The 19,459-nt window shown below is 42.2% G+C and overlaps 1 protein-coding gene across 1 annotated transcript; it reads right to left on the reverse strand.

Annotated features, from left to right (window-relative positions):
* Positions 1–2,162: 2,162 nt before the first annotated feature.
* On the reverse strand, positions 2,163–6,089 carry LOC135546704 (P2Y purinoceptor 12-like). Its single transcript, XM_064975330.1, is given in 4 exon segments — positions 2,163–4,302; positions 4,305–4,608; positions 5,138–5,397; positions 5,997–6,089. Coding segments are annotated over 3 exon segments (1,119 nt in total). The 5' UTR covers positions 5,390–5,397; positions 5,997–6,089; the 3' UTR covers positions 2,163–3,739.
* Positions 6,090–19,459: the final 13,370 nt, after the last annotated feature.

Below are 19,459 nucleotides of genomic sequence, written 5' to 3' on the forward strand. Positions count from 1 at the left end.
TGGTAAGACTTGACAAGACGAACTGGCAACAGACAAACAGAGAACATATAAATAGGTATAATAGGTATAAATAGGTATAAATACACAGGGGATAATGGGGCAGATGGGCAACTCCTGGATGGGGGTGGAGATGAGCACAAAGACAGGTGAAACAGATCAGGGTTTGACAGCCCTCCAGCGTCCTACCTGGGTGCCGACGATGGAATGCAGTGATGAGGGCTGAGTCCAGGATGTTCCTAGCGGGGACCCAGCACCTCTCCTCCGGGCCATAACCCTCCCAGTCAACCAGGTACTGGAATCCCCTGCCCCGTGGCCAAACGTTCAGGAGTCGCTTCCTTGTGTATGCCGGTTGGCCATCGATGAGACGGGGAAGAGGGGTGGGCCTGGAAACATGAGACAAAAGGCTGTGAGACATAGGTTTAATCCTAGACACATGAAAGGTGGGATGTTTATGGGGCAACAGAAGATGAACAGCAGAAGGGCTAAGAATCTTGGAGATGGGGAAAGGACCAATTAAATGGGGTTACTGTTTACAGGACTCTACACAGAGGGGCATATCCTGAGTGGACAGCCATACTACGCAGGCCAGTCAAGAAGAATGAGCCCATTCCGCCGAAGTCGGTCCCTCTCCTTGTTCGGGCGACGTTCGGCAGTCGGCGTCGCCGGCCTTCTAGCCATCGCCGATCCACGGAGACGAGTGGAAGACGGCTTTCAGTACCACCTCAGGACGGCATGACGAGTACCTCGTCATGCCGTACGGGTTGATGAATGCGCCATCAGTCTTCCAAGTTTTTGTAGACGAGATTTGGTGTAGTGGTGTATATGGATGACATTCTGATATACTCAGCTACACGTGCCGAGCATGTGTTCCCTGGGGCGCATTGTGCTTGGTCGCCTGTTGGAGCATGACCTGTACGTCAAGGCTGAGAAATGCCTGTTCTTCCAGCAGTCCGTCTCCTTCCTAGGGTATCGCTTTTCCACCTCAGGGGAGGAGATGGAGAGTGACCGCATTTCAGCCGTGCGTAATTGGCTGACTCCCACCACGGTAAAGGAGGTGCAGCGGTTCTTAGGGTTTGCCAATTACTATCGGAGATTTATCTGGGTTTTGGTCAGGTAGCGGCTCCCATTACCTCACTGCTGAAGGGGGGTCCTGTACATCTGCAGTGGTCAGCTGAGGTAGACAGGGCTTTTAGTTACTCTTCCACTAACCTCTCTCTCTTTCAGTGCGTACTGGGGTACCAGCCGGTTCTGGCGCCTTGGCATCAGAGTCAGACCGAGGTTAATGCGGTAGACAACTTTTTCAGGCGCGCAGAGGAGACATGGGAGGCTGTCCGTGTTCACCTTCAGCTGGCCATGCTGCGCCAAAAGGAGAATGCAGATCACCACCGCAGTGAGGCCCCGGTGTTCGCATCGGGGGACCAGGTCAGGCTCTCGACCTGAAACCTGCCCCTCCGCCTGCCCTGCCGGAAGCTGAGTCCGCGGGTTGTGGACCCATTTAAAGTCCTGCGAAGGGTGAACGAGGTTTGTTATAGGTTACTTCCACCCGATTACCGTATTAACCCCTCGTTCCATGTGTATCTCCTCAGGCCGGTGGTGGCTGGCCCGCTCCAGGAGTCTGAGGTGCGAGAGGCACATTCTTGGTACCATTTGAAAGGAAAATCTTTGAAGTTTGTGGAAATGTGAACGGAATGTAGGAGAATATAACACAACAGATCTGGTAAAATATAATACAAAGAAATCTGTTACGATGTATAGGGCCTCAATAGGGCATTGGGCCACCATGAGTCAGAACAGTTTCAATGCACCTTGGCATAGATTCTACACGTGTCTGGAACTCTATTGGAGGGATAGCAACACCATTCTTTCACAAGGGATTCCATAATTTGGTGTGGTGTTGATGATGGTTGGAAACGCTGCTCCAGAAGTGTTCAGTTGGGTTGAGATCTGGTGACTGAGATGGCCATGGCATATGGTTGAAATAGTTTTCATTCTCATCAAACCATTCAGTGACCACTTGTTCCCTATGGATGATGGCATGGGTCATCTTATTGCGTTATTCCCATGGTAGCCAAAATAATTGCCAAAATAATGGCCTGCTCAGCATGGTCGGACACTAATTGCTTAGTTTACTCAGGAACCACACCTGTGTGGAAGCACCGGCTTTTAATATAATTTGTATCCCTCATGTACTCAAGTGTTTCCATCATTTGGGCAGTTACCTGTAGATTAGTATAAAACAGAAATTGTGCAAAAAACATTAAAAAAATATCTTATCAGGCCCATGGGCCGCTGGCCATGTCACGTTTTAAAACATGTATATATATATAATTTTTTTGTGCTTGTGTCAATTTCTACCAGCACACCCAACAACAAAAATTGTCCACCCCATCTGGCATTTGCCAAAATTGCCCGATAGCCAATCCGCCACTGCAGCAACAGGCTACACCCTGTCACCTCCCCATAGACCATATGTTAAATCGGTTGTATAATGTCTGACATACAGAACGGCTAGCTTTCAGCTAATCGTCTGAAATCAGGAGATTTATCCCTTAGATATCGTTTTGATGTGTTGAAGAACGGTTTTTATATATTGATGAATAATTTAATAGAAGAGAAAAAAACATGTCACATGTCACATTTTTATGCTGTAAAGAACGTTTTGCTGACTCTATCCTGTACACGACAGCCATAAGCACTGTGCCATGGTTATACATAATTACAGGGGGAGGGACGTATGTCTCTTAGGTCAGTTCCTAGGCCAAAACAGTGATGAAGTCAAAGCAGAATGCCAGTGTAGGGAACTAAGCTGTTACGAGAAAGACAGGGAGACCTGAGGTGAGTTCCTTGGCATGAGGTTACGGTGATGTTTAGAGGGTGTTATAACATTTCTACTGACTGTAACAGACTGGTGTAACAGACTGGTGTATTAGACTGGTGTAACAGACTGGTGTATCAGACTGGTGTAACAGACTGGTGTATCAGACTGGTGTATCAGACTGGTGTATTAGACTGGTGTATCAGACTGGTGTAACAGACTGGTGTTTCAGACTGGTGTAACAGACTGGTGTATTAGACTGGTGTATTAGACTGGTGTATTAGACTGGTGTTTCAGACTGGTGTATCAGACTGGTGTAACAGACTGGTGTAACAGACTGGTGTAACAGACTGGTGTATCAGACTGGTGTATTAGACTGGTGTAACAGACTGGTGTATCAGACTGGTGTATTAGACTGGTGTAACAGACTGGTGTATCAGACTGGTGTATCAGACTGGTGTATCAGACTGGTGTATTAGACTGGTGTTTCAGACTGGTGTATCAGACTGGTGTAACAGACTGGTGTATTAGACTGGTGTATTAGACTGGTGTATTAGACTGGTGTATCAGACTGGTGTATCAGACTGATGTATCAGACTGGTGTATTAGACTGGTGTAACAGACTGGTGTAACAGACTGGTGTATCAGACTGGTGTAACAGACTGGTGTAACAAACATCAAGCATTTGCTGTACTGGAACAGCTGCTCTGCATATTATCATAATCATCACTGGCTAAAATATTGTTTCTCATTGGAAGTTTACATTGATTGTTCCCATTGCCCAGGCATTTTAATGAACACACAGTTCAGTTTAGTCAACCTTCCAGGAGAGGGCAGTATGATCCTCTGTGAAACATTCATCAGATCTTCATGATACATAGATAGAACAGAGTTTTAGTTACCTATTACCTAAATACAGATAGATCACATAATAGATGTGTCTCCCAGGGGAGTCTCCTGTGTTTGGGTCTGATCCTCCGCTGTGTTGGGATCGGACCCCCTCCCAGTGAGCCAGCTGCAGGTCCCAGGTGGGAGACGGAGGGTCTTGAACAGGGTGGTCCTGAAGGACTTACAGAGGAAGAAGTAGATGAGAGGGTCCAGGAGGGAGTTGAGGGAGGACAGCCAGAGTGTACTCTCCTTCAGCTGGAAGAAGAACAGCTTGAGGTTGCAGTCAAACATGTGTACCCTCGTCTGGCTCAGGGTGTACGGCACGCGGGAGAAGTGGAACGGCACGAAGCACACAAAGAACACAGCCAGCACCAGGAAGACATTTGAACTTACACTCTTCCTCCGGGGCTGGCGCTGCCCTTCAACATTACCCCCGCCAGTACCAGCGTTGTGTATGGCTCCAGTAGAACGGCATGCCCTGGTGCGGGCGTATGAACTGTACAGCTCTTTGGTGATGAGTGTGTAACACACTATCACTGTCACCAAGTTCCCCCAGAAGATTATCTGGCACACATAGTTGACCACCTCGTGCCAGAGCAGCCAGCCTCCGTTTTAAGAGCGCTGCACTTGAAGTAGGCCGAGGTGGGGCTGTGGCTGGTCAGGATCATGTTGGGCAGGGAGAGGGTCAGCAGGGAGGCCCAGATAGCCACAGAGAGCAGCTTTCTGTGGGTCAGACGGGCCATGTTGGTCACCTTGAAGGGCTGGAGGGTCTTCCTGCAGCGGTCGATGCTGATGAGGCCGAAGAAGAGGATGCTGATGTACATGGTGAGATAGAAGAGCACAGAGGAGACACGGCAGACAAAGACACGCAGACCCACTGATGCCATGTTGGAGTCAGACAGCACCTGAAGGAAAAACACATCTTTATTGTCTTTATTAAGGGTAGTGATTTAATGGCTTTAAGAAAAAATGTTTTTAAATAGTTGTATTAATGTTATAATTATTATCTTTAGAATCAATACTTTTGATTTTGTTATACACTTTATTCATATTATCTTTATTATCAATATTATCATTATTATCATTATGATAACAATTATTAGAATTATTATCAATATTATCATTATTATCATTATGATTAAAATTATTATCATTATTATCAATATTATCATTATCATTATGATTAAAATGATTATCATTATTATCAACATTATCATTAGTATCATTATGATTAAAAAAATTATTATCATTATTAGCATTATGAATAACATTATTATCATTATTATCGATAGTATCAAAATATCATTATTATCATTAGTATCAATATTATCATTATTTTAATTATCAATATTATCATTATCGTTATTAGCATTCTTATCAGTATAATTAATATAATTCTTATCATTATTATCATTATTATCATTATGACTGCACCTTGAAGGGGAAGGTGAGGGTCATGAGGACGTCGGCCACCACAATGTTCTTGAGGTAGATGATGAAGTGGGAGCGGCTGGGGATGCTGAAGAACACCCACACTGCCAGGCCGTTGAGGGACAGGCCCAACAGGAAGAGGAGGGAGTAGAGAACAGGAAACACCACCGTCTTCAGCACGTTGTCACGGGAACAGTTGCTGTTGGTGAAGTTGTTATTGACAGGGGTCATGGCCAATTCTGTTGTGTTGTCCATGTCGAGGGCTGTGCTGTGCAAAGCAAAACAAAACAAAACAAAATAGGTGAAAGCTGCACAGTGCTTTATTCTTCCTAATTTCATCCATTACTACAGTCAGTTTATCATTATTATCAATATTATCATTATTATCAATATTATCAACATTATCATTATTATCAATATTATTAACATTATCATTATTATCATTATTGTTATTATCATTGCGTACTATTATCATCATCGTTTACTGTCAGGATGACTGGATTAGAGACAATAGAACTGCCCTCCCATTCAAAAAAGCTGTTTTAATTTAACAAAAAAATGTAATACACTTATCAAAATGCACCTGTAGATGAACTTATATATCCCATTTACATCCTTTTGTCCAAAGCACTTTTGGGGCCACTATTTTACATATGGTCCCAGGTTAAATATTGAACTTTGAGCCAAAATTACATCCATGTACATCCATGAAGCATTTACAATTTTACAAAGGTTAAATATTGAACTTTCAAAATTACATGATGTTTAATATCTTATTCCCTGTTTTACATGTTCAACATTTTGTTCATGTCCTGTTGACAGATGTTGAGTAATTCTGTCTCATGTGTCTGAATGAACCCACCTGATGCTTCCTGTCCAGGGGAAGATACAGTCTTCTTCCCTCTCGGCAGATTGGAATCGTTAGGTCGTCTGCTTGAGATGCAGGCGTAGGTTCTTCAAGTCAGTAGTGAAATGAATGAAAATCCACCTCTCTCTATTTAAATATCTGTCAATCTGGTATGACTATGACACGTGGGACATTCTTCCCTTCTTCTGCTTTTTGTTTCCTGTCGTAGACACGGCAGCACAACAGCAACATCCTCCCATGAATGTTCTCCTGTTGCACAATCTGACCATCAATATATAGGTATGTTTAGTCATGGTCAATGCTGTTTCCATGCTGGGCATATGCAGGTGCGTGTGTGTGTGGGGTTTTTACTATGCCGAATACAATGGATGTTGTTTTGTTACCATAAGTCATTTATTTTCTATTTTAGGTCTTTATTTTAACAAGTTATTTCAAGTTTTAAGCATATAACTGCACCCCTTATCATTGGCTGGACCAGACCAAGGATAACGAAAACACAATGCAAAAGGATGTGAGCAAGATCTTTTAAGGAAACATCACTGTCCCACTGTCCTCACAAATCTGTATGTCCTCTTCACATGGCCATGAAAAATAACGATGCACCCTACTGTGATGATCGTTTGACCAGGAAATGTGGGATAATGTGTGATCTAAAGAGCGCCGTGACAGTCCTACCAATAACAACCTTATTATGACCTCACGACCCTGGAATGCCTGCTTCTGGTCCTTTATGACATCACAACTCCACATTACATTATTCCAGTTTCAAATGTTCACATATCCCTCCAGTCCATTAATTACAATGACGAAACAAGGTGAAACTGAGACAGGGCTTGTTGCTCGGAGCAACGGCTTACCCTAAAGAGATATACTTGAGTCAATGTTTCTGTCTCTCGGGTAATGTATTGTGCCAGTTACATAACTGTGCTTCTCCCTTGGATATAATGTTAGGGCTCCTAGACATGACATATAATCTCCTTCAGGACAGTGAACGAGGTATTTGGAAATGTTCCATCTATTAAAGTTGAAATCCAAATCCTGCCACCAGATGTAATGGTCTGTGTAATGCAGCGTGGAGCCCAAGATATTACACATTCAGTCTTGGTTAGTTTAAAAATATACTTTTGTCATGTTAAATTCAAAAATAATCTCCATGTTTGAATGCAGTATACACAGTCTTGTACAGCTAACATTGTGGGGACAGAATTCAGTTCAATTCAAAATCCTATGTTTTATAACCCAAACCCATGCTCTTACCTGTACCCTAACCCTAACCATAACCTTCCAAAAACCTAACCTTAACCATGGCTCCTAGCTCCTAACCCTAAACCTAACCCTAGCTCCTAACCCTAGCTCCTAGCTCCTAATCCTAAACCTAACCCTAGCTCCTAACCCTAGCCCCTAACCCTAAACCCAACCCTAGCTCCTAACCCTAAACCTAACCCTAGCTCCTAACCCTAGCCCCTAAACCTAAACCTAACCCTAGCTCCTAGCTCCTAACCCTAATCCTAACCCTAGTTCCTAAACCTAAGCCTAGCTCCTAACCCTAAACCTAACTTTAGTTTCTAAACCTAATCCTAGCTCCTAACCCTAAACCTAACTCTAGTTTCTAAACCTAACCCTAGCTCCTAACCCTAAACCTAACTCTAGTTCCTAAACCTAACCCTAGCTCCTAACCCTAGCTCCTAACCCTAGCCCCTAACCCTAAACCTAACTCTAGTTTCTAAACCTAACCCTAGCTCCTAACCCTAGCCCCTAACCCTAAACCTAACTCTAGTTCCTAAACCTAAGCCTAGCTCCTAACCCTAAACCTAACTCTAGTTCCTAAACCTAACCTAGCTCCTAACCCTAGCTCCTAACCCTAGCCCCTAACCCTAAACCTAACTCTAGTTTCTAAACCTAACCCTAGCTCCTAACCCTAAACCTAACTCTAGTTCCTAACCCTAGCTCCTAACCCTAGCTCCTAACCCTAAACCTAACTCTAGTTCCTAACCCTAGCTCCTAACCCTAGCTCCTAACCCTAGCCCCTAACCCCAAACCTAAGCCTAAACCTAACCATAGCTCCTAGCTCCTAACCCTAAACCTAGCTCCTAACCCTAGCCCCTAAACCTAAGCCTAAACCTAACCCTAGCTCCTTGCTCCTAGCTCCTAACCCTAAACCTAACTCTAGTTTCTAAACCTAACGCTAGCTCCTAACCCTAGCCCCTAACCCTAAACCTAACTCTAGTTTCTAAACCTAACCCTAGCTCGTAACCCTACACCTAACTCTAGTTCCTAAACCTAACCCTAGCTCCTAACCCTAGCCCCTAACCCTAAACCTAACTCTAGTTTCTAAACCTAACCCTAGCTCCTAACCCTAAACCTAACTCTAGTTCCTAAACCCTAGCTCCTAACCCTAGCTCCTAACCCTAAACCTAACTCTAGTTCCTAACCCTAGCTCCTAACCCACACCAACCCACACCCAACCCCAAACCTAAGCCTAAACCTAACCATTTAGCCCTGAGACTGAAATAACCCTAAACCTAGCTTATCCTCAACTTTACCCAGAGAAGATAGTAAACCTAACATTAGGCATGAGATGCTAATAAACCTAACTCTAGGCCTAAACCGGGTGGCGCAGTGGTTAACCCTAGCTCCTAACCCTTAACCTAACCTAGTTTCTAAACCGGGAGGTCCTGGGGCCTAACACAATAACCCTAGCTCCTAACCCTTAACCTAACTCTAGTTTCTAAACCTAACCCGTCTGGGTTAACCCTAGCTCCTAGGGAATCCTAGTCTCCACCTAACCCTAGCTCCTAACCCTAAACCTGGGCTAGGCACTAGTGCACTCTAACCCTAGCTCCTAACCCAAGCTGCCTAATCCCAAACCTACAGTGTTTCCTCTGACTAATTGGTAGCGGCTAACCCTAGCTCCTAACCCTAGCTCCTAACCCTAGCTCCTAATCCCAAACCTAACTCTAGTTCCTAACCCTAGCTCCTAACCCTAGCTTCAACCCTAGCTCTCCTGAGCTCCTAACCGGGAGTTCCTAATGAGACAAATAGTAACTACTACAACAATTGGACACCATGAAATTGGGGAGAAAACTGAGAAGAAAAAGTGATGGGACATGTTCTGTAAATTCTGTGTGAGAGCACACACACACACAGTATATTCTACACATCACAGTATATTCACACATCACAGTATAATCTGTGTGACACACACACTACAGTATATTCACACACACACACAGTATATTCTGTGTGAGAGCACACTACACACAGTATATTCTACGCTATCTACAGTATACTGAAATGAGAGCACACTATCTACAGTATACTTACCCAGAGAAGATAGTAAATGTACATTAGGCATGAGATGCAATGGGACATATGGGCCTCCAGTATATTCTGGTGGAGCACGCTGTACTCAGCGCCAGCTGTGCCACCAGAGACTATCTACAGGTTCGCGCCCAGTATATTCTGTGTGAGAGCGGCCTCGACAGGAGGTTTGTGGGAGATGCACAATTTGGCCTAGCGTCGTCTGGGTTAGGGAGGGCTTGGCTAGTAGGGATATCCTTGTCTCATCGCGCAACTCTGTGTGTGGGCTATCTACAGTATATTCTAACCAAGGTTGCCAGGTGCACAGTGTTTCCTCTGACAGTATAATTGTGTGCGGCTGGCTACGGGTATATCTACGCTATCTGTGTTAATCTGTGTGAGTGTATCTACAGTATATTCTACGGAGGACAGTATAACTTTGAGAGCACGCTATCTACAGTATATCCTGAGCTATCTACGGGAGTTCTGTGATGAGACAAGATAGTAGCTACTACATACAATTGGACACCATGAAATTGGGGAGAAAACTGAGAAGAAAAAAGTGATGGGACATGTTCTGTAAATTCTGTGTGAGAGCACGCTATCTACAGTATATTCTACGCTATCTACAGTATAATCTGTGTGAGAGCACGCTATCTACAGTATATTCTACGCTATCTACAGTATATTCTGTGTGAGAGCACGCTATCTACAGTATATTCTGTGTGAGAGCACGCTATCTACAGTATATTCTACGCTATCTACAGTATATTCTGTGTGAGAGCACGCTATCTACAGTATATTCTGTGTGAGAGCACGCTATCTACAGTATATTCTGTGTGAGAGCACTTTATCTACAGTATATTCTGTGTGAGAGCACTTTATCTACAGTATATTCTGATTCCACTTTATCTACAGTATATTCTGTGTGAGAGCACTTTATCTACAGTATATTCTGTGTGAGAGCACTTTATCTACAGTATATTCTGATTCCACTTTATCTACAGTATATTCTGATTCCACTTTATCTACAGTATAATCTGATTCCACTTTATCTACAGTATATTCTGATTCCTTGCAGTGTTATTTTTTTGTGTGTTATTTCTTACATTTTTTTTTAGCCCAGAACGTTTTTGTTGTTGTTGTTTGTGTTAATACATACAGCTGGGAAATAACTTTTGGATATCAGAGTGACGGTAACCTCACCAGCATTACGACCAGGAATACAACTTTCCCGGATTGAATCCTTTGTTCGTACCCCCTCCAGGGCATTTGAATTTATCCCAGGGGCTGGTCCAGAGAAGAGGTATTTGGAGTGGACTTCTAATCCCATTTAGGAGGTTTGCACACCATCCACGGCTTCCCAGTATATTAATTGCTAATGTTGAGAGGCTAGTTAATAAGGTTCATATCATGTCTACCTTACCTGACACTCTAGACCCACTTCAATTTGCAATTGGCATCGCACTGCACACTGTCCTACCCATCTGGACAAGAGGAATACCTACATACAGCTGAAGTCGGAAGTTTACATACACTTAGTTTGGAGTCATTAAAATTTGTTTTTTCATCCACTCTACAAATTTCATGTTAACAAACTACAGTTTTGGTCTATGTCTGTCTGTCTGTCTGTCTGTCTGTCTGTCTGTCTGTCTGTCTGTCTGTCTGTCTGTCTGTCTGTCTGTCTGTCTGTCTGTCTGTCTGTCTGTCTGTCTGTCTGTCTGTCTGTCTGTCTGTCTGTCTGTCTGTCTGTCTGTCTGTCTGTCTGTCTGAATCTGTCTGTCTGTTTCTGTCTGTCTGTCTGTCCTGTCTGTCTGTCTGAATCTATCTGTCTTTTTGTGCCTGTCTGTCTGAGGCTCTATTTCGACTCTCACTTCCGGCTTTATATCAACTTATTTATATATTTTATCAACCTATTATTTGTCACGTAGCAGGTATAAAACGTGCAGTGAAATGCTCATGTGCTAGCTCCCTCAACAATGCTCCCTCAACAATGCTCCCTCAACAAAGCCCTCAACAATGCTCCCTCAACAATGCTCCCTCAACAAAGCTCCCTCAACAATGCTCCCTCAACAAAACACTTCCCTAAACAAAGCTCCCTCCCTCCCTCAACAATGCTCCCTCAACAATGTTCCCTTCAATAACTTCTCCCTGAACAACAAAGCTCCCTCAACAATCAACAAAGCTCCCTCAACAATTCTCCCTCAACAATGCTCCCTCAACAATGTTCCCTCAATAATGTTCTCTCAACAACGCTCCCTGAACAATGTTCCCTCAACAAAGCTCCCTCAACAATGTTCCCTCAACAAAGCTCCCTCAACAATTCTCCCTCAACAATGTTTCTTCAACAATTCTCCCTCAACAATTCTCCTTCAACACTTCTCCCTCAGCAATGTTCCCTCAACAAAGCTCCCTCAACAATGTTTCTTCAACAATGCTCCCTCAACAATGCTCCCTCAACAATGTTCCCTCACTAATGTTCCCTCACCAATGCTCCCTCAACAATGTTCCCTCAATAATGTTCTCTCAACAATGTTCCCTCAACAATGTTCCCTCAACAATGTTCCCGCAACAATTCTCCCCCAACAATACTCCCTCAACAATGTTCCCTCAACAATGTTCCCTCAACAATGTTCCCTCAACAATGTTCCCTCAACAATTCTCCCCCAACAATTCTCCCTCAATACTGTTCCCTCAACAATACTCCCTCAACGCTTCTCCCCCAACAATGCAGTTCATTCGTCAATATAAATAAAAGCAACGAGTTAAGACAAAAATAACAAGTAGAAAGAGGTAGTATGTTCTCCAACAGCCGAGGAGGATACCCAGTCTGTATCTGTTTTCCTTAGGGTGGAGAGAGACGGAGGGATGTGAAAGTACTTTCCTTAGGACAGAGCGAGAGAGAGCGAGAGAGAGAGGGGGAGGGAGGGAGAGAGAGAGACAGAGAAAAAATTAGGCCGAACCAAATCATGAGAAAACAAAAAGTAAATTACTTGACACGTTGGAAATAATTAATAAAAACCAAAGCAAACCTGAATACTATTTGGCCCTGAACAAAGAGTAAACAGTGGCAGAATACCTGACCACTGTGACTGACCCAAACATAAGGACAGTCTTGACTATGTACAGACTCAGTGAGCATAGCCTTGCTATTGAGAAAGGCCGCCGTAGTAGAAGACAGGCTATGTGCTCACTGCCCACAAAATGAGGTGGAAACTGAGAGTGCACCTCTTGACAAATGTATGACCATATTAGAGACACATTTTTCCCTCAGGTTACACAGATCCACAAAGAATTAGATTGCAAACACTATTTTGATAAAATCCAATATCTACTGGTTACATCGTTACAACACTGTATATACATAATATGACATTTGAAATGTATTTATTATTTTGGAACTTCTGTGAGTGTAATGGTTACTGTTCAGTTTGATTGTTTATTTCACTTTTGTTTATTATCTACATCTCTTGCTTTGGCAATGTAAACATATGTTTCCCCTGACAATAAAGTCAAGTATTTTCCTTAGGTCAGATAGAGAGAGACGGAGTGAAAAAGAGCCAGAGCGAGAGAAACAGAGAGAGGGGATGTGAAAGTGATTTCCTTAGAGAGAGAGAGAGAGAGAGAACCCAACTCACTCTGTTAAATTAGTCAAAACAGGAACATTTTACATCTGGCTAGAAATGAATAATAATAATAAGTCAGAAGTTTAGATACACTTAGGGGGCAGTCATTAAAACTCGTTTTTCAACCACTCCACAAATTTCTTGTTAACAAACTCATACTTTTGGCAAGTCGGTGAGGACATCTACTTTGTGCATGACACAAGTAATTTTTCCAACATTTGTTTACAGACAGATTATTTCACTTATAATTCACTGTATCACAATTCCACTGGGCCAGAAGTTTACATACACTAAGTTGACTGTGCCTTTAAACAGCTTGGAAAATTCAAGAAAATTATGTCATGGCTTTCGAAGCTTCTGATGGGCTAATTGATATTATTTGAGTCAATTGGAGGTGTACCTGTGGATGTATTTCAAGGCCTACCTTCAAACTCAGTGCCTCTTTGCTTGACATCATGGGAAAATCAGAAGAAATCAGCCAAGATCTCCCCAAAAAAATTGTAGACCTCCACAAGTCTGGTTCATCCTTGGGAGCAATTTCCAAATGCCTAAAGGTACCACATTCATCTGTACAAACAATAGTACACAAGTATAAACACCATGGGACCACGCAGCCATCATAGCGCTCAGGAGGGAGACACGTTCTGTCTCCTAGAAATGAAGTACTTTGGTGCGAAAAGTGCAAATCAATCCCAGAACAGCAAAGGACCTTGTGAAGATGCTGGAGGAAACAGATACAAAAGTATATATATCCACAATCAAACGAGTCCTATATCAACATAACCTGAAAGGCCGATCAGCAAGGAAGGAGCCACTGCACCAAAACTGCCATTAAAAAGCCAGACTACGGTTTGCAACTGCACATGGGGACAAAGATCAAACTTTTTGGAAAAATGTCCTCTGGTCTGATGAAACAAAAATAGAACTGTTTGGCCATAATGACCAAAAGAGGGAGGCTTGCAAGCTGAAGAACACCATTCTAACTATGAAGCATGGGAGTGGCAGCATCATGTTGTGGGCGTGCTTTGGTGCCGGAGGGACTGGTTCACTTCACAAAATAGATGCTCATGAGGAAGGCAAATTATGTGGATATATTGAAGCAACATCTCGACATCAGTCAGGAAGTTAAAGCTTGGTCGCAAATGGGTCTTCCAAACGGATAATGCCCTCAAGCATACTTCTAGAGATTTGGCAAAATGGCTCAAGGACAACAAAGTCAAGGTATTGGAGTCACCATCACAAAGCCCTGACCTCAATCCCGATGAAAATTTGTGGGCAGAACTGAAAAAGCGTGTGCGAGCAAGGAGGCCTACAAAACTGACTCAGTTACACCAGCTCTGTCAGGAGGAATGGGACAAAATTATCTCAACTTATTGTGGGGGAAGCTTGTGGAAGGCTACCCAAAACGTTTGACCCAAGTTAAAAAATTTAAAGACAATGCTACAAAATACTAATTGAGTGTATGTTAACTTCTGACCCACTGGGAATGTGATGAAAGAAATAAAAGCTGAAATAAATGATTCTCTCTACTATTATTTTCACATTTCACATTCTTAAAATAAAGTGGTGATCCTAACTGAACTACAACAGGGATTGTTTACTAGGATTAAATGTCAGGAATTGTGAAAAACTGAGTTTAAATGTATTTGGCTACTTCCGACTGTATATTCCCCCAATAGAATCCTTACTTTAATGATGACAGCTTCTCCATTCTCCAATTTCCAGGCTCAGGGACATGTACTAGTCTGTGGCTACCCAAATGCCAGAACCGGACAAGAACCCGACACCTTCAGCACACAGGAGGACAAGCACCTGTCTGGAGGAGACAGTATTCCCTCCCCCATATTCCTCCCTAGACTACAACTATAACAATATAACCAACAAAACGGTTCACAACTCCTGCAGCACTGTCGGACGCTGGGTATGTACATAGTCAATGGTCGGCTTCAAGGGGACTCCTATGGCAGGTACACTTATAGCTCATCTCTTGGTAGTAGCAGTGTAGACTATTTTATCACTGACCTCAACCCAGAGTCTCTCAGAGCGTTCACTGTCAGCCCACTGACACCCCTATCAGACCATAGCAAAATCAGTCTACTTGAACAGAGCTTTGCTCAATCATGAGGCATAAAAGCCAAAGGAACTGAATAATATTAAGAAATGTTATAGAAGGAAGGAAAATAGTGTGGAAATCTACCAAAGAAAATTAGGCAACATCAAATTAAATTCCTTATAGAGAATTTCCTGCACCAAAGGTTTCACTGTAATAATGAAGGTGTAAACGTGGCAGTAGAAAACCTAACAGTATATTTTACTTCTCAGCTTCCCTATGAAATCTAAACATTTCAAGCAGACAACCTTAGAAAATCAACAACAATAACAAATGTTTTGATAAAGAATGCAAAAACCTAAGAAAGAAATTGTTAAACTTATCCACCAAAAACATGGAGACCCAGAAAACCTGAGCCTTACACTTTTACTATGGTGAATCACTAAAACAATACATAAATATACTATGGAAATAGAAGGAACAGCACATCAGAAATCAAATCAAACTTTATTTGTTACATGTACCACATACCGTGAAATACTTGGACTGGGCCATGGACCGTTGAGGATCCTAGGGGTGGAAAGAGTAGAGAAACTTTGAACCTTAACCCCTGCACAGGATAGACCATCTCTATTAGAGAAATAAAAGGGTGCTGAAGGATTAGGAACCTTTTTTTGGGGGGGTTATGTGACCTTTCGGGTGGTCTCTCTGTGTGTGTGTGTTTAGAATGGCAGCCTGTCAGCTCCTGAACACACACCCTGAACGTCCCCTATGTTTTGAAAGTGTAAGGTTACTACAGCTACTGATGTTGGCAGCCTGTTCAGGAATAGCTTTTCCACAACAAAAGACAGAATCTTAAAATAAATAAAATAATTACAGGCCTACACCATGTTGGAGGTATTTTGGAAAAGGGAGTTTGAGGGCCAATAACTAACTTCATACCATACCGTACAAACTAACCTGGACTCAGGGGTAGATTTAACATAGAAAATGTCAATCCGGGACACTCCAATTAGTATGATATGTTACGTTTCATATGGTATGTATTTACTTAACTTCTTCGAAGTAGGGGGCGCTCTTTTAATTTATGGATAAAAAAAACGTACCCGTTTTAAACAAGATATTTTGTCATGAAAAGATGCTCGACTATGCATATAATTGACAGCTTTGGAAAGAAAACACTCTGACGTTTCCAAAACTGCAAAGATATTATCTGTGAGTGCCACAGAACTTATGCTACAGGCGAAACCAAGATGAAATTTCAAACAGGAAATGGCCCAGATTCTGAAGGCGCTGTGTTCCAATGTCTCCTTATATGGCTGTGAATGCGCCAGGAATGAGCCTACACTTTCTGTCGTTTCCCCAAGGTGTCTGCAGCATTGTGATGTATTTGTAGGCATATCATTGGAAGATTGACCATAAGAGACTACATTTACCAGGTGCCCCCTTGGTGTCCTCTGTCGAAATTATTGCGTAATCTCCAGCTGCGTGCATGTTTCCATTTTCTTCAGAGGAGAAACACAACTGCCACGAATGATTTATCATCGAATAGATATGTGAAAAACACCTTGAGGATTGATTCTAAACAACGTTTGCCATGTTTCTGTCGATATTATGGAGTTAATTTGGAAAAAAGTTTGGCGTTGTAATGACTGAATTTTCTGTTTTTTTTCTTAGCCAAACGTGATGAACAGAATGGAGCGATTTCTCCTACACAAATAATCTTTTTGGAAAAACTGAACATTTGCTATCTAACTGAGAGTCTCCTCATTGAAAACATCCGAAGTTCTTCAAAGGTAAATGATTTTATTTGAATGCTTTTCTTGTTTTTGTGAAAATGTTGCCTGCTGAATGCTAGGCTAATGCTATGCTAGCTATCAATACCTCTTACACAAATGCTTGTGTAGCGATGGTTGAAAAGAATATTTAGAAAATCTGAGATGACAGTGTTGTTAACAAAAGGCTAAGCTTGTGAGTGAATATATTTCTTTAATTTCATTAGCAATTTTCATGAATAGTTAACGTTGCGTTATGCTAATGAGCATGAGGCTATGATTACGCTCCCGATTACGGGATTGCTCGACGCTAGAGGTTAAAGATGACATTCATCTGTTTCGTATGATATGTTACGAATTACAATTATTACAATTATTTTGATACGCTACGAATTTGCAATTATGTTACAAATTTGTAAAACGCATAACATGTTACAAATTCCAATTTGTTGTGGCTAATGTTAGCTAGGTCGCTAATGCTAATGTTAGCTAGGTGGCTAATGTTAGCTAAGCTAGGAGTTAGGGGTTAAGGTTAAGTTCAGGAGTTAGGTTAAAAGGGTTAAGATTAGGGTAAGGGTTAATTAAAAGGCCAAGTAGTTGCAAAGTAGCAGAAAAAAAGTAAGTAGTTGTAAAGTTGTGAATAAGCTAAAGTTGATGAGATTTGAACACCTTTCGGTTGCTAGAAGTTCACATTATACACCCACTCATCCATTCCAACCAACCACCCTAATTTAGTTGTTTCCTCTAGTAACCTTCTGTCTTGTGTAACCATACCAAATGAAACATATCATACTAATTTGACTGTCCTGCATTTAGATTTTACTATGTTACGTCAGGCTGTATTTACACATCACTCCACACTAGAACTTTAACAAACAGACTAAACTAAGTATTTAAACATGTTAGACTTCTTCGTGTGCGAGGTTAGTGAGATTAGAGAAGACTCAGCACTTGTAATGGCTGACTGAGGTACATTCCAAACTGTGCACAGACACACACACACACACACACACACACACACACACACACACACACACACACACACACACACACACACACCCTCCTTCTGAGGATCTGGCTCATCTCCACCAATAAATTATGTCGTTGATTCCGTTCTGACCTTTGCTTTGTTACACACACAGAAAGGGTGTCCGTGGCAACTGGTTTTGTTCAGTAATGAGGCAAATTATCGCTCTTCTGGTCTGGCACCAGCATCAGCCAGTGAACAACAAAACATTTTACATCACTTCTGCAGCTGATGTTTGAAATATTTCCCAGGAGTGATCCAGGTAGCCAGACCTTTTACCATCGGAACATGGTTCTGCTCCATTTGAGGATCTACAATTATACTAATCACATGACCCTTGAAATAAACGCTGGCTCTGTTGAAATGTTGGGCCCACAGAATTAGCTGGATGGCCAGGAAGGTTTTACTGCAGCCATGTGAATCACAGCTGACCTGGAATAGGTAGGTTGGGGTCCAGCTGGTTACTTTGTTGTGTTGCATTGAGAAACAAGTCATCAGATGTTCACCGTCTTCCACCCCTTTACCTACTTCTTCTTCTTATATGATATAATTGGAGGTCCGCAAACAAACGTTAACCTGTTGATACTAGGGGGCAGTATTTTGATGTTTAGATGAAAAACATACCCAAATGAAACTGCCTATTTCTCAGGCCCAGAAGATTAGTATATAAAACACTCTAAAGTTTCCAAAACTGTCAAAATATTGTCTGTGAGTACAATATAACTGATATTGCAGATGAAAACCTGAGGAAAATCCAACCAGGAAGTGCCTCTTATTTTGAAATCTCCCTGTTCCATTGCATGCCTTCCCTCCATTTAAATGGATATCAACTAGATTATTTTCCCTATGGCTTCCACATGGTGTGAACAGTCTTTAGACATAGTTTCAGCCTTTTATTCTGAAAAATGAGCAAGAACGATCACATCGCGTCAGTGGATGGCTGGGTGTCCCAAGATTTTTGCATGCGCCAACAGCTTGGAGCAGACATTTTCTCTCTCCCCTATTTAAAAAGCTACCGTCCGGTTGAAATATTATCGATTATTTATTGTAAAAACAAACTGAGGATTGATTATAAAAAAACGTGTGACATGTTTCTACGGACTATACGGATACTATTTGGAATTTGCGTCTGCCCGTCGTGACCTGTATGAGCCTGTGGAATACTAAACAAAATGTGCCAACCAAATTGTGGTTTTTGGATATAAAAATCATCTTTATCGAACAAAAGGAACATTTATTGTGTAACTGAGAGTCTCGTGAGTGCAAACATCCAAAGATCATCAAAGGTAAGCAATTAATTTGATTGCTTTTCTGACTTTCGTGACCAATGTACTTTGCTGCTAGTTGTTTGTAATGTTTTGTTTGCTGAGAGAGATGTCCTTACATAAACGCTTGGTTTGCTTTCGATGTAAAGCTTTTTTGAAATCTGACACGCCAGGTGGATTAACAACAAGCTAAGCTGAAAATGATCCCGCTAACGGATGGGTGCGCCAACCTACTGTGCTGGATGGAGTGTGTGGTCAATCACGGTTTACAACATTTCTAAATCCTCCTACCTAACCCTGTACTACCTTGTAATAGACGCTTCCCCTGCCCTATCTCCAACCTCCTCCCCCAATCCAGTCCAACTGCAATGACACTTCAATCTTTCTCTCCCTTCAACATACTTACAACAATAT

The sequence above is a fragment of the Oncorhynchus masou genome, chromosome 9 (genome assembly GCF_036934945.1).
Source record: "Oncorhynchus masou masou isolate Uvic2021 chromosome 9, UVic_Omas_1.1, whole genome shotgun sequence".
Lineage (NCBI taxonomy): Eukaryota > Metazoa > Chordata > Actinopteri > Salmoniformes > Salmonidae > Oncorhynchus > Oncorhynchus masou.